This window comes from Prinia subflava, chromosome 1 (genome assembly GCF_021018805.1).
Source record: "Prinia subflava isolate CZ2003 ecotype Zambia chromosome 1, Cam_Psub_1.2, whole genome shotgun sequence".
In the NCBI taxonomy this organism is placed as follows: Eukaryota; Metazoa; Chordata; class Aves; order Passeriformes; family Cisticolidae; genus Prinia; species Prinia subflava.
Window position 1 is genome coordinate 23,470,500 of NC_086247.1, and position 14,388 is coordinate 23,484,887.

General features: G+C 39.7%; 1 protein-coding gene across 1 annotated transcript in view; it reads right to left on the bottom strand.

Moving 5' to 3' along the window:
* Nucleotides 1-304: 304 nt before the first annotated feature.
* The window catches only part of LOC134547228 (neural-cadherin-like), a 55,602-nt gene continuing 41,518 nt past the window's right edge, over nt 305-14,388 (bottom strand). The window contains exons 23-33 of the mRNA XM_063390941.1: nt 12,808-13,022; nt 12,394-12,521; nt 11,438-11,565; nt 11,106-11,238; nt 10,843-11,023; nt 7,891-8,057; nt 6,932-7,196; nt 5,900-6,080; nt 4,230-4,483; nt 3,176-3,330; nt 305-2,730 (exon numbers count right to left, since the gene is read on the bottom strand). Coding sequence (XP_063247011.1) covers nt 2,329-2,730; nt 3,176-3,330; nt 4,230-4,483; nt 5,900-6,080; nt 6,932-7,196; nt 7,891-8,057; nt 10,843-11,023; nt 11,106-11,238; nt 11,438-11,565; nt 12,394-12,521; nt 12,808-13,022 — 2,209 coding nt within the window. The 3' untranslated portion in view covers nt 305-2,328. The remainder of the gene's footprint in view (nt 2,731-3,175; nt 3,331-4,229; nt 4,484-5,899; nt 6,081-6,931; nt 7,197-7,890; nt 8,058-10,842; nt 11,024-11,105; nt 11,239-11,437; nt 11,566-12,393; nt 12,522-12,807; nt 13,023-14,388) is intronic.

Sequence of the window (14,388 nt, forward strand, 5' to 3'; positions counted from 1 at the left end):
GCTACCTAGGGAAGTAGTTGCAGCACCAAGCCTGACAGTTCAAGAAGTGTTTGGACCATGCTTTCAAGCAAATGGTATGACTCTTGGGGCTGTCACATGTCTCAGCTCTAAGCATTCTGCATTTTGCTATAAGTGACCCAAGGAGATAGAGGATAGTTCTTTCTCATCTTCCATGAGGACAGAAGTCCATTACATATCCTGAGTTCAATGTAATTTATTGTCTGTTGTGCATGTTACTTTATGTGTTTAGTTATTTGAGGAAAAAAATTAACTACTGCTTCAGCTTTTCTGAGTTATTGTTTAATGCATCCATATGTAAAATGTCCAGTTTCAGAATATGAATTACAAAATAACCCTTAGGGAGATCATAGTCTGTTAGCATGATTTGTAGCACATTATTCAAATTAGTCTCTTTTGGAAGAGATAGTTTACCAATAATTACACTCAACTTTACTTGCTACCAAGTTCAGAAGAGGTAACTTAATAAAGGGCAATCAAAATGTATGTCCACTTTATGAAAATGTTGTGAGAATTCAACACTTGGAAGAGTCACCTTACTGAAGTTCTGTGGCTCAGCAGTTTTCATTTGCAGCAACAACACATGTAATATCCCTTGGTGAAAGAATTGTTGTAGTTTCTTACCACACTACACATATATCTTTAGAAAGGAAGAAAAATTTACATTAAACAAGATGTGGCAATATGTTAATATATCCACCATATTTATTTTTTATGACTTTGTAAGAACGATCAGTGCCCAGGCATGCAAGGTTTTTGCATGAAGGAGTGGCTCATGGTGATACGTTCTCCAAATCTTTCTAATAAATATTACTAATATAGTATCATTGATACAAATGATTTTATTAAATGAATGCAAAATGTTTTATTCAGTTCACATGGTACTTTTGTTCAATCAATTTTTGATGTAAACTATTTATTCTAATAGTATTAAAATCTTCCTTCTAGGTACAAACTAATTTACATTTGCATTCTTTATGCCAAGTAAAATGATGAAGAGTGATGAAAAATCTTATTTTAAAACATTAATTATAAATCAAAACAAGTGTCAAGACTTTGATAAAAAAGAAATGTTGAGTATCATGGTCATTAAAAAAATCTCACTGAGTTGAAAACTATTTAAAAACCCTTGGTGCTTCAGAGCCTACAAGCACACTGTAAGCACCTATTAACCATCATACATCACCCCATGCATTGGGAGCTGCCCCATTTCAGAGGAGTTAAGAGAGAAAGGGAAAGAACCAGGTGATTAACCCAAGGTCACAGAGATAAGCGTTCAAGTCCATGACAGATTTCAGAAGCCTCTGATTCCCTTTTTTCCATACTGGTTTTAAAACCAGTCATGTTTTTAAAACCAGACTGGTTTTAAAGCCAGTCATGTTTTGGAGAGCAGCAGGAGGCAAAGGAGTAGAGGCTAGGTGTCCCATGCTTTCTGTTTTGAGGATTCCAGTTTTCACAAGACTGTCCTGATTGAAAGAATTCAATTCCAGTTTTTGCTTGGATGCCCTTCTAGCTTGTCCTCACACCTGCTATCAGCTCTTCTGTTTTCCAGCTGCATACTGTGAAGAAGGGTTCCATGTGAAAAGCAAAGTTGGACATAAAAGTTTACTGAACAGAAATGTCTTCCAGGTCTCAAGACTGCCTTTAAGAGTGTAAAATTTTCACAAAGTCATGGTCACAGATGGGATCTTGCTACTCTTTCCCCTTGGTAATTAGAAAAAAGGAACAGACAGAAAAAGTCCCACAGAGTTGAGCAGCCTGTAACAGTGAGTGGTGTGTGTCGTGTCACAGAAGAGCAGAGTTTAGGAGGATAAAACAAAAGCTGACAAGAAAACAGAAATTGTAAATGTTTTATATTTAACATCAGTAATAATTATTTCACAGTCTAAAATTAATTCAATTTAAAAAAAGAATGCCCTATTCATTGTTACCCACCTGACAGGTTTCATATTAATACTAGGGTGAAAATAATTCAAGTTCTTGCATCCAGGATAATTCTAGTAAGCCACTGTGGTCTACATAAATAAAAAAGGATATTATAATACTACTCTATAGATAACCTACGTTCTGATGTTTTCAAGAAAATTCACGCTTTAAAAGTCTTTGCACTTATATAATGAAATAACTTTGTACAGTGCATATAAAAAGATCATTCTGATAATCACTCCTGGGAAAAGTGAGTATATCATGCTATTGTAACTAAAAACTTGTATCACATAAGTTACTTGATGTAACTTATATATAAAAAAGGGCATTTTTAAAAGTAGTGTCCACATGTCATGACAATGTGTCCAGTTCCTTTAACTCCAGTTACAGATTTTCATTTGAGACCACATAGAGTTCTTTAAGCTTCTCAAACTTTGACCCCCACTCTTGGAGGCAATCGTAATTTAGATCTTCATCCCCACTGATGGAATCTAATGAGCTAAGGCTCCCTGCTAGAGAGCACTGCCCTTCCAAGCAGTAGAAATGAAGAGTGTCAGCTGGAAGAATCTTTAGATCATTGTCTGCATCCCGTATGATTTGAGAAACATATTCCTTGAAGTCTGGGATGCTGGTAACAGCTGATATTGATTGTTTTTGATGTGCATGCTTTGGGAGTGAGTCTCTTTTGGGGCCAGTTGGTGTCCTGGAGTGTGGAGCAGCTGCTCGCAAAGAGGAGCGAGGGGTTTTATGGAGAGGTTTCTTCAGTTCATCTATATCATAAGCATTCTGGAAACAAAGAGAATGCAATTGTCAGAGAGAAACAACTCAAAAGAAAACTGATTCAAAAAATATTTTACAAAACAAGGCAACACAAGACTAAATTCTATGAGTTTTCTACAAGCTGAAGAAGAGAGTGCCTAGTTCAGAGGACTAAGTTCAGATCATACCAAATCCCTCAGTGTAATGATAGTTTTAGCTAAAGCAACAATGATGTGTACAGAGCAGCTCCCTTGAAAGTGGGCGCACATGACCAGCATCATTAAAAGTACAGATTGGGTTGAAATAGAAGCCTCCCACTTAAGAGGACTTCAGGTTAAAAAAAAAAAAAAAAAAAAAAGAAAGAAAGAAAAAGAAGAAAAAAGCCAATCTGATAAGAAGTTAGCTAAAAGGTCTGGGAAAGGAAAGTGAGGAGAGGTTGGATTTGCAAAGTTGGATTGAAGCTGCATCATACCTGGTCACGTTCTCCACCTCCTTCTTCATTATAATTGAAGACATTTTCTCTAACATCCTCCCAGCTTTCACGCTCTTCAGGAATGTGGTAAATTCCTCCTTTCCGAAACCCTGAACTTCCCCACTGACTCCACACTGTGTAGGAAACCAAGAGTGCTGGAAGAAATAAAGACACATTTGTTACATGACATATGGCAATATTTGTTGCATGATAAATAAGTAGTAATATGATTCCTGACATATTAAATCAACGCTTAATTTGACAACTAAATTTGCAGGTAAGAAATGAGTATTATTAATACATAAACAACGTAAATTCATGAACGTAAAGAATAATCTATGTATATTACATCATAAACTTCATTAAAAGGGTATTTTACTTACCTAAAGGAATCCATTTAAATAGAAGGCATTTTGGCCAATCTCTGGCCTTTCACCAATCCTGAGTAAATAAGATACCCAAAGTAAGTAAACCACTGTTTTAATGAAGGTTACAAGTGTAATATAATCATGGAGTCTTTGCTATTATGAGATGTGTATGCAGTTTATCAACATGAACACAGTTTTATGGTGTTATTAACTTTTCAGCCAAAGTTCAGCTGAAAAAAGGACATACTGTGAACATCTCTCTCTGCCCACACTTTAAATGAGGCTTGCCTTTTAAGACCATGAACTTTCTAGAAGACCTCTTCCTTCCTAATATGTGAAGAGCATATGTAGCTGTAGTTCCTGCCTACTGCAAGTGTAAGGGCTCAGGACAGGTGGGAGTTTCAAATGGATGTGGTTGCACACAGAGTTGCACACAAGGCTGGAAAGCTCTTTCTTAAGGATTGAAAGTAAGTGACTCTGGAAGAGAAAAGTCCTAACTTTGCTTGAACTGTCTTCAAAGCAAGTAAACTGTAACAATGTGCTGTTGTCTGCCTCTCAGCATCCTCAAACAGTGATCTCCAGAAAAGGTGAAACACAGATCACAACACTCAAAGGTAAAGCAGACTTAATTCCGTAGAACAAGGTACAAGATTAAAAATAAGGAAAAAGGGTACATGATTTCCTACCTAGGAAGACAAGGAGGCACATGCTGATTGCCAGAATAGAGCCAGAGCTTAGTCCAACAGGTCTTCCAGCCTTCACCTGGCTAATTTCACACCATCTTCCCTTGTAACCTTCAGGGCACTGGCAGATAGTCTTGTCTTGGGATTGAGCCACACAGGTACCCCCATTCCTACAGGTCCAGTGTCCACAGGGGGATGAGATACAGTGTCTGAGCCCTGTAAGGGTGTCAGTCACTTCTACTTTCCCAGCTGGGCACCTGGACAACCAAAGCAGATGATATCTTATAGGCAAGCAAGGCATCTGGAGCTCTTTGTTGTTCTGTGCAAAGCTTGTTACTGTTTCTTTAAAGTTTAATTATTTTCAAGCAAACCACAAATCCACATTGAAGGTTTGAAATACATGAAAAGTCTAACTTGGAGAGCCAGTAGACTTATGAAAACATGAACACATGTTCTGGTTTCCTGATCCAGAAGATATGCAGAAGAGCTTCACTCTTCCCTTAAAAGAGGGAGCCATCACTTTCTGACTAACCCTTTTTCTACATCCATGTTCTAATCAAAGCCCCTAAAAGAAAATGGACAGCTTATATCAATAGGAAAAGAGCTAGCAAGCACACGGTACGAGTTTAGTAATGTTCCTTTGCACCCTGGGGAGAAATGTCATTGACCTCCTCAGAATGACTCGTCTTGTCTTTCAGGATTAATTTCTTCTTGCGTGTAATTGGAGAGGCCCTGGAGGTATAGTGTGAGGTCACAGACTTTCTGTCTGCAATCCAAAGAAGAAATTCTACTGAAAAAATGGCAGAGACGTAATATTGTTCTTTCAGAAGAACAATAAAGAACAGAGTATCTCCAGGCACACTTAAAACCACCTCACAGCTTCTTCTAGCAAAAAATCACCAGACTTCAGAAGTGCCAAATTTTGTCTGAATTCCAAGAATTCAAGTGATTCCTCCTCTCAGTCCTGAGTGTATTTATGTTTGGGTTTTTAAAACAGAAATACCTGTATTATGATTTGCTTATTTTAATAAATATTTTGAAATTTTTCTTTAAATAGTGGGTCTTCTCCAAAAAACTAACTGTGTAGGATAAGAGCTGTTGGGCTTTGGCTCTGGCCCTAGGAAGCCAATTTTAGAATCCAGCTTTGTGACCGTCTAATTTTGAAAGTCTCATTGTTTCAGACAAATTAGGATTAATTTCAAGTACTTTACAGGAAATACATGTAAATATGTATTGTATTTGCAATATAAATACATGTATTTATAAAAATATATCTTTTATATACATATCTGTATTTATCTATGTGTCTATTCACATGCACACACTGTCTATATACACTGTAAATGTATGTATACGCTATATTAGTAATTTCATACAGAGGACAGACCAAAGCTTTTGCAATCCACCTTTTATCAAAGGACATTTCGTTTTCTCACTGGCCTTCTGGTGATCTTCTCACCATGGAAAAAAAGGTGGAGTAATAAGGTTCCATACCAGACTTGCAGAAAAAGGCAAGTCTAGTCCATGATAGAAGATGAGATAGAGAGAAGGATTTATCCTTGGAATGGCTCTCTCTGGCCAGCAGCCACACTGTTAGAAGCAAGTTGCCTGGTCAAATGTGGAGAGAAAGAACTTCCCAGCCATCCCTGGATGAAAACAAAAGCTTCATGTACCGGCATTCATATTTTCTCCAAAGATCTACACAAAGGAAGGGGCTGTAACAGGGCTGGCTGCTGCAGGCACTGGAATGGCATCCCATGGTGACCCCTTGCCTCCTCAGAATTAATCCGAACTCTGTGCTTCTGCCTTCCATGAGGAGCGGCCGACCATCCAGCTGGACATCACGCATGCAGCCTGCAACAAAGCAGACGAGTATGCACAGAAGTACACTGAGTTAGCTCCTTCCCCACCTCAAGCCTTGCCCCCAGCACGTAAGCAGGAGAATGTAGAGCATTGCAGAAAACTTAAAATGTTTAAAAACATCCATATGCTCCTCAGTTGTATTTTAGGAGAGCTACAGAACATGTGTCTATTGTGCTCTGGTCAATCTACAGGTTGACAATACTTCTCCAGGAGAGCTGCACTGTACCAATACCACAGTTCAGCAGAACTGTGCTATGAATCAGAACAGCTCCAGCAAATTAATCTAGATTTAAGATATAATCTTAAAAGTGGGCCTGAATAAAAAGCAACAGAATGGAAAAAGCTGTCTTCTTGTTGAACCACAATCTCTAAGTCTCAGCACTCAACCCTAGGAAATGGAGAGAGCACCATAAATTGCCTTGCAATTCTTTCTCCTCCTGCCAAAAGTTGTTTTGCCTGTTCCTTAAATCCTTCCGAGGCAAAAACAAGAGTGAAGTTCACACCATGAATACACTGCTTGAGGCATGGGAAACACTGGTCTAGTGGAAGTGCCCCTGCCCCTGACAGAGGGTTTGGAACAAGATGATCTTAAAGACCTCTTCCAACCCATTCCATGAAACAAAAATCTGAAGTGCTATTTTTTTAATATTTACAGGAAATCTCACATCTTCACTAGAACCAGATACAATGGCACATAGGGTTGCACATTGGATTCCCCAGTAGATTAAGGGCATAGCAATCCATATGGGAATTGTTCCCTGACATTTAGACTATCCAATATACTCAAATATGCACTTTCAGGCTTTAATTCCCCCCTATTAGGAATCCATCATATCACTTACCTTGGAAATCACTCTCTGAATGACTGGGAAGGCGGTTTCCTAGCACGATGCTTGCCCAATCCATTTCAAACCATCTATTCTTACCCAAGACAGAGGTGACTTCTTGATCACCTCCACCACTGTTAACACGCAGGGTAAACTCGTTGTTGTAGCGCTCCATAGTCAGAAGAACCCACTGGCCATTGTTTATACGTAATGTTCTCATTCTCAAAGAGTGATTTTTGTCCCCCAAACTGAAGTTAACACTAAAGAAACCCTCAACCACCTAGAAGAAGATGATAAAAACCTTTAATAACAGAAATGCACTTCTAAATGTTATTACATAGTCCTGCCTCAAGGAATGGATGTGAGTTTTTAAAATGGAAATGGCACTCTTGTTTTTAAGTGCTTTATTCCCAGACAAAAGTTACCACAAGAAAACTACAGGTGCAGGAATTATCAACTCTTTTTTTTTTTAACAGGCCACTCTTCTTACTCACATGAACTCTTTAATCAGTCTTCTCCCTACTGAAATCCACATCTAAGTCTTCCCAGCTAACCCTCCTGTTTCAATTAGACTAATTAGCCTCTCTCTAGCTAGTACAGTCCAGACAGCTTTTTTCAACAGCAACAAAAATGTAGAAGCAAGTTATACAGACAGAGAGAGATAGAAGCCAAGGGAAAAAGCAAGCAGGACAAGCAGAACAATCTTCTTCATTCACATACATCACATGGACCTTTTACAGGGAGTGCAAACTAGAATTTATGCCATGAAATTCATAAATTGAATTTCATAAATTCATAAAATGAATTTGTGTTTGATGAGAGTACACAAATGAGAGTAATTCCCTTCATATGGGAAATTCTTGCTCTTTATTACATTACAGAATAAGTGTCTTTAATCAGAAACTGCATCTTTTTCTCTGACTGTGGTACTCTGTGACCAATTCAGGGCGCTCACGCAGAGCAGCTGGGCTCACCTCCAGTCGGATGTGGCCGCTGCCATCCGCAGAGGCCAGGCTGAGCAGGGTGCTGCGGGAGAGCCGGGTGCGCACCATCAGCTGGATCCGAGTGCTCCGAGCGCTCAGGGTGCTCCTCGGCTCGAAATGGATCCAGCTGTCCCTTCCGAAAGCCCATTCTGGAAGAACTGAGCACAGCACACAAAGTCAAAGTGAAAACATCAGAAATGGCTACTCCCTCAGATTTCTGCTCTTTGAGAATTTACTAGCTCTGAATGTCAGAGCTTTAGTTTTTAAAGGATTTTGGCAATACAATGAAGCATCATGGAAAGCAACCTCTGTCACACTTCAACGGGAATTAAGAGAAAACCAACAAATGAAGGATTCAGAATTTAGGCAGGAAAGAGACAATTCGATACTGTCTATTGCAGTCTGCCTGTTACAAGCTATATGTTCTACCCAATCACTCCTACACTGTGCCCAAATAACTTTTTTTTAAAATCTGAAGCATATTTTCCAATAAAGTCGCTCATGTTGATCTGAAAAATAGAAAAACCAAACAACCCCCCCAAAAAAACAACCAAAGAAAAGAATCAAATGTTTCTTTCAGTAGTTTAGTGCCATGGTAAAACCCCCATTGTTAGAAAATATGCCTTTTACTTCCCATTTCAATTGGCACAGGAGAAAGTCTCAGGGAGGGCACAGGGTTTTTTTAATTACAAAGAGAGATTAAGTTAGTGTTTACTATTTTAACTAGGGAAAAAGCACTGAAATTATTTGTTTCCCTATCCCTCTGAGGCACCCAGGGTCCAGCACAGAGTTTGATGAAGTTGCACTGCACACTTCTGTGGAAATCAAAGACCACTACCCAGGCCCTTCTTGCAGAAAAGGCACCTATTTCAGTCTTATTAGCTGGCAGCAATTCTAGATCTGTTTTGGGCCAAGCTTAGTTGAAAAAAAGAAATTTCACCAAGTAAAGAGATAGTTCAAGTTCATTAATATACAGGACAGACACTGGGTCACCAACGGGCTCATCAGACATCAGTGTCATGCAGTAGAAATCCTAAGAGTACCCAGCTCATCCTGGGGCATTTAGTTTGGTTCCCAGGACATAAAATATCAAATGATCAGGAGACTGAATTTCTGCACTCTCTTTTCCTTTCACTGTTTGTCTCCTCTCTTTCCTTTTTTGAAGCATGTTTACTTTTCTCCTCTAGCTTTTTCCCCCCACATTATTGTTCCTAACCCAGTTCTCTCTTTTTCAGTGTCTGCAGCTATAGGTTCTAACTGATGAGCAGGCATGGGTTTCCCTGGGATGCTCCAGACACTCCTGTCCTCAGCTGTCTGCTCCCTGCTGTGAGTGTGTCACACTCCTTCATAAAGCACCAGCTGCACACCAGCATTTTGCAGTCCAGTATATTAGAAGAAGCTGGTGCAAATCAACGTTTTTCTGTTACATGAGGATATGACTTACAGATTTTGAACAATTACTTTCTGAGCCCTTGGTTTGTCCCACAGTAATGAGGAGTAGAACCAATACAGCAGCTGGGCTTGTAAAGCAGTATTTCAAAATAATGCAAAACAGAGCAGGATTTAAATCCAGGCAGATGTTTATAAACCAGTATCATCTGTCTGTAATACAAATAGCTTAAATATATTAACCAATTTTGTGGTCTTTATGAACACCTTAAAAAGTGCATGCTCCAGGCCTAGACCATGCCAGTTACAATTCCAGTCATCCTCCTCACTGGACAGACAGGGCTTCCACTGAGTAACTTACTGTCACACTTTTTAAGTCTTGTGGGGCTGATGGAGAAAGAAGAGAGGGTCTGGCTGCCTGCATAGGGTATTATTGTTCTGCATACAAGATGGAAAATTAAGTGCATTCAGCTGAAAGGATATGTGTAATGCACCATTGTCCTGTTCATTAATTCTAACATATTGATCCAATACTAGCTTGCAGGCACTACTTTCCAGCTGCTCACTGCTGCTCATCCTCACCTGTAGCTCACTCAAACTACAGGACTAAGTGGGATAATTCTCTTCCAACAAAACCCCCCAGAGTTTAGGGGCACTGATGCTCCTTACAGACTGTTATGATCAACCACATTGTTTGTACCTTGTACCCAGAGGCAGGTAAAGTCCCAATAAACACCTGCCACTCACATCTGATTCCTGCTTGGCTGAATGAAGGTTTTAAGACAGAGGGGACAGAGCCAACTTCAAATGTATATCCCCTGTACCCTGAACATGTGTGTGGGCTACTAGGAGTTAAGTAATTTATTTCCTAAGTTTTTGAATTGTGCTAAAATTTTCCACTTTGATACAACATCTCTGAAGTTTTCATTATGCACCATGGGAAGCTTTTGTTCTCTGATACATATTTCATGCTGACTTTGTACAGGATAACACATTTGTTGCAGCCAGCCTGATATTATGCTCCCATGTACACCCACCACTGTGGTCTAGGGGGCATTACTTAACTTGCAATTCATTCTAATGACAGATGAAAATGTAACTTTCCCCATTTTATAAACGGGGCCTGCAGATAACAAGAGGGTTATGCCCACAGGTTTCACATGTTCATTAAACTTCATTTTGTGATCAGCATGAGCAGAGGAAAAAGGCACAATGCAGAATATTTCCCCTTTCACCACTGAGAAATAAGTTGGTGATAAAAAGGACAAAACATCTGACCACTTCCCTACCCTGCAAAATAAATCAGCTCTTAACATTACCCTCCTCTGTGACATTATCTTTATTTAACAGATCTTTACATCTTTGAAGATCTAATCATTCCCAGAGTACAGCATGGTGTTATTATTCTATTATAGATTATTATATTCAATAATATTATGTTATTATTCTATTCAGTTCGAAGTCATGGCAGTTTGACTTTGAACATTGGAACAGTGTGTCTGATGCAGTTCCCACAGATCCTCACCACGAATTTCTCCCTAGAACTTGCAGTACCTGTTTCACATGCTAATCCAGCATATCCTGGGGAACAGTCACAGTGGAAGAAATCCCAGCCACCAACACACTTGCCATGGGTGCCACAGGAGGCCATCCCACCACTCTGACACATTTCATCCGTAAGGACACAGCCAGGAGCACTGTTCAGGGACTCTGCAGGGTGCTCTAAATCATAGACCTGGAAAAGATCAAAGAAAACCATCACAGCAGGTGCCTACAATCATTAGCAGCAAACCCAAACCTGGTCTTTGTGGCCCTACCTTACTATCAACGATGACATTGCGTATGCAGCCCACAAACCCTCTGAAGTGCCTTTGTGAGTTGTGGTAAGGCAAAGTCTTCTTAACTCCACCCAGCTGCAGGGGCTGGTGGCCACTGAAGAGTTTACCCAGGCTGAAGAGGAGGCAGGGAAAGGAAGATTTAGTGGCATGCAAAATACATTAGCTTGGCTGATTTCATCACCCCACCCGTGCTTTTTCTGTAGCTCTTTCAGTAGTTGTGTTTCAAATTTTATTGGGGGGGATTTTTTTTTATTTGTTTGTTTGTTTGTTTTGGTTGTTTTTGTTGGTTTTTTTCCTTCTTTTCCTTTTACCTTTGAGATCCCACAATCTCTCCAGAGGCTTCACAGGCAGACAGATACATTTGGGAAATCTTCTTAGTGACACTGCCATTGTCTCCAACTGAGACATTCACACAGTTGTCAAGAATCAGCTTCACTTCCTAGAAAAAGGCATTATTTAAAACAATTATATCCAGAGGCATATATTTTAATTACATATTTTCTTTCACTTAGCAGAAGGTAGAATAGCAACTAGCAGTTCCAATGCAGGAAGCTTTGTTAAAATAATAAAATACTTCACATACTAATCTGGAAAGTTATTGCAGATGGCATAAACTAAAGAGCCACACAAAAGAATGATATGACTCTGATCAAGTCATTGACATAGTAGAGGAAGCATGGGACATTCTTGGAGTTTTCTGCAAGATGAGAACACAGAGAGATAATCTAGCAAAGGAGAAGGTCTGTTAGGCTGCATCCCAGATTCTGACATGCCCTTCAGCTTGTCTTATGTGGGAGAAAAGGGGGAGCCTAGCAGATGCCTTTAGCAGTGTTTTATCAGCAATATATTACCTGTACACAAAAGTGCATCTACCTCGTTTGTGCTACACATCTAAAGTCTCTTTAGATGGGGCAGTCTCTTAGTGGGGCAGGGCTTCTCACTCTGATAAAGTACAAATATTTCACTCAGTCACATCAGGAAGCATTTAGCCACTGAATTATCACAACTCTAAGCAGCAGGCAGGATGACTAATTAAATGAAATATCATGGCCAGTTTCATAACTGGATCAGACTTCTCCAGGCCTTGTTCTGCTTCACTGCTTCAAGACTAAGATGTCTGAACTGACAAAATTCTAACCCTGCTGTTTCAGAGATTATGGAAAATTGATTGATTGATAAGAGTTCTACAGAAGGGAGGAAGGATTCAGAAGGAATAACTGGGTACATGAATTAATGCTTACACAGGACTGCCCGTATTTACACTTGCCTTTCCTTCATTTATAATTTTAATGTTGTGCCAGCGGCGGTCTGCAACATTAACTTTTTGTGATAGCTGCAGGAAAAGCTCACCAGAGCTGTGGCTCATGGTCAGTGATGGGACACCACCAGAGAGTTCTGCAAAGGAAAGAGTCTTATTGGATATGCAGTAACCACGTTCCCATTCATATGAAGTTGAAATGACTGTTGCAGTCAGATCTTAGTTGGAGAAGATCTTTAGACAGCTTAAAAAATGTCCAGCTTCTAACAGTGACACAAAGATATGAATTAGGCAAACTATTGTGCATTCTCCTTTTTCTCCAAAAGTAACTTTCTGAGCCTTTTCAAAATGAAAACCCCAAAACCTATGAACTAAGTAGAATCTCACCTTCACATAAACACAAATACTTTATAAGGTACTAACCTAAAGCAATGAAATTTTCCTGTTCTCCAGGCTGCCCTTGTGCCGCTTGTCCATGGTACAACAGAAGTCCATCAGCAACCTCCGTGATAAACTCTAAGGAGATGCGGCTCTCAAAGCAAGGCTGAAGAGGAGGGAACCAGGCATAACCGTGGCCTCTGAAGCTGTGTTTTGTCTGCTGGCAGTCTGGTCCATGAAAATTTGCAGCACATTTGCATCTATTTAATAATAAAAAAAGAAAATATCCACCATGCAAACAGAAGACGCAAAGGTCTCTTCTGACTGCAGGACCCCATGTCCCCTAGGCCATAGTACAGGTAAAGCATTAGCAAAACTTCTGTGAATAAATGTTTTGACTTGTTTGTACAAACACAATATAAGTTTAGTCTAAATTATAATATGTCTATGTAAGGATATTCTGTGAGTAAATGATGAACCTGTTGTAATATATAAAGCCCATGAAAACCTCTTACCTCTTCAGCATAAGAAAAGAAAAACATGCTTGTCACTAGGCTTAGTTATCAGCTTGTCTGAAGACTTTATAATGCTGACAGGAAAAGTAAAGGAATTACAGAATCATAGAATGCCAGGTTGAAAGGCCCTCAAGTGTAATTTGGCCCAACTTTTCTTGGCAAAAGAATGATCTAGACAAGATGGCCTAGCATCCTGGTAGTTGAATCTCAGAAGTGTCCACTGCTGGGTAAATCGCCACCTCCCTGGGGAGATTTATACAATGGTTGATTATTCTCATTGGGAAAAAAGTTCTGCTTGTGTCCAGTCGCAGTCTCTGCAGGAAGGGTGTGGGAAGATAATATCACCCAGAAAAAGTGGGATGTGGCAGTCATAGATCTTGATGTCTTCACTCTTATTGCAAGATACTTGCAAGTTTATTTCTTTTACAGTATCAAACAAGAGACGCTTGGAGTTCTTTCCTTAATATGTAGAAAAAAGCAGACACAGTATGACAGTAACAGAACCTGTAAGTGGGAAACCAAAGGAACAACAGAAGTGGGCAGAAGGACAGGAAGGGAGAGCAGCTGGGCTCCTATTTCTTAGTTTCTGTTTCCCATAGATTCCTAGTACCTTTGAGAGCAGAATGATGGGGGCAGGATGCAGGAAAAGATGACACACAAAACTGCTGAACAGGGAGCAGAAGCAAGGAAACCTCAGAGCTGAACAAATGATAGATGACAGAGCCTACCTGGAGTTTCTGGGCAGCAAAATTTCCCTGTCTGATTATATTTGAGCAGCAATGAGAACTTCAGCATGACAAGAGCTTCTGCAGCTTCAGCCATAGTCCTGTGACCCCTACCAAGGGTGCTACGAAGACACTGGCCAGTGTTTCTGCTTTCCTATATTGGTCTGATTATCTTTAAGCAAACATTCTGGAAGCCACATTCTGGAAGGGGTCAGGCTAATTCTGAGTAGTACAGTCCTATCATTTTTTTCATCTTTATACTATATTATCTACAAGATCTCATTTTTGGAGAAACAAATGAGGTAAGAAATGTGGTGAAGAGGTTATTAAGTGACATAAGAGATGTGATTAAAATGTTTAACAGCATTAAAATGCTTAAAGCAGGC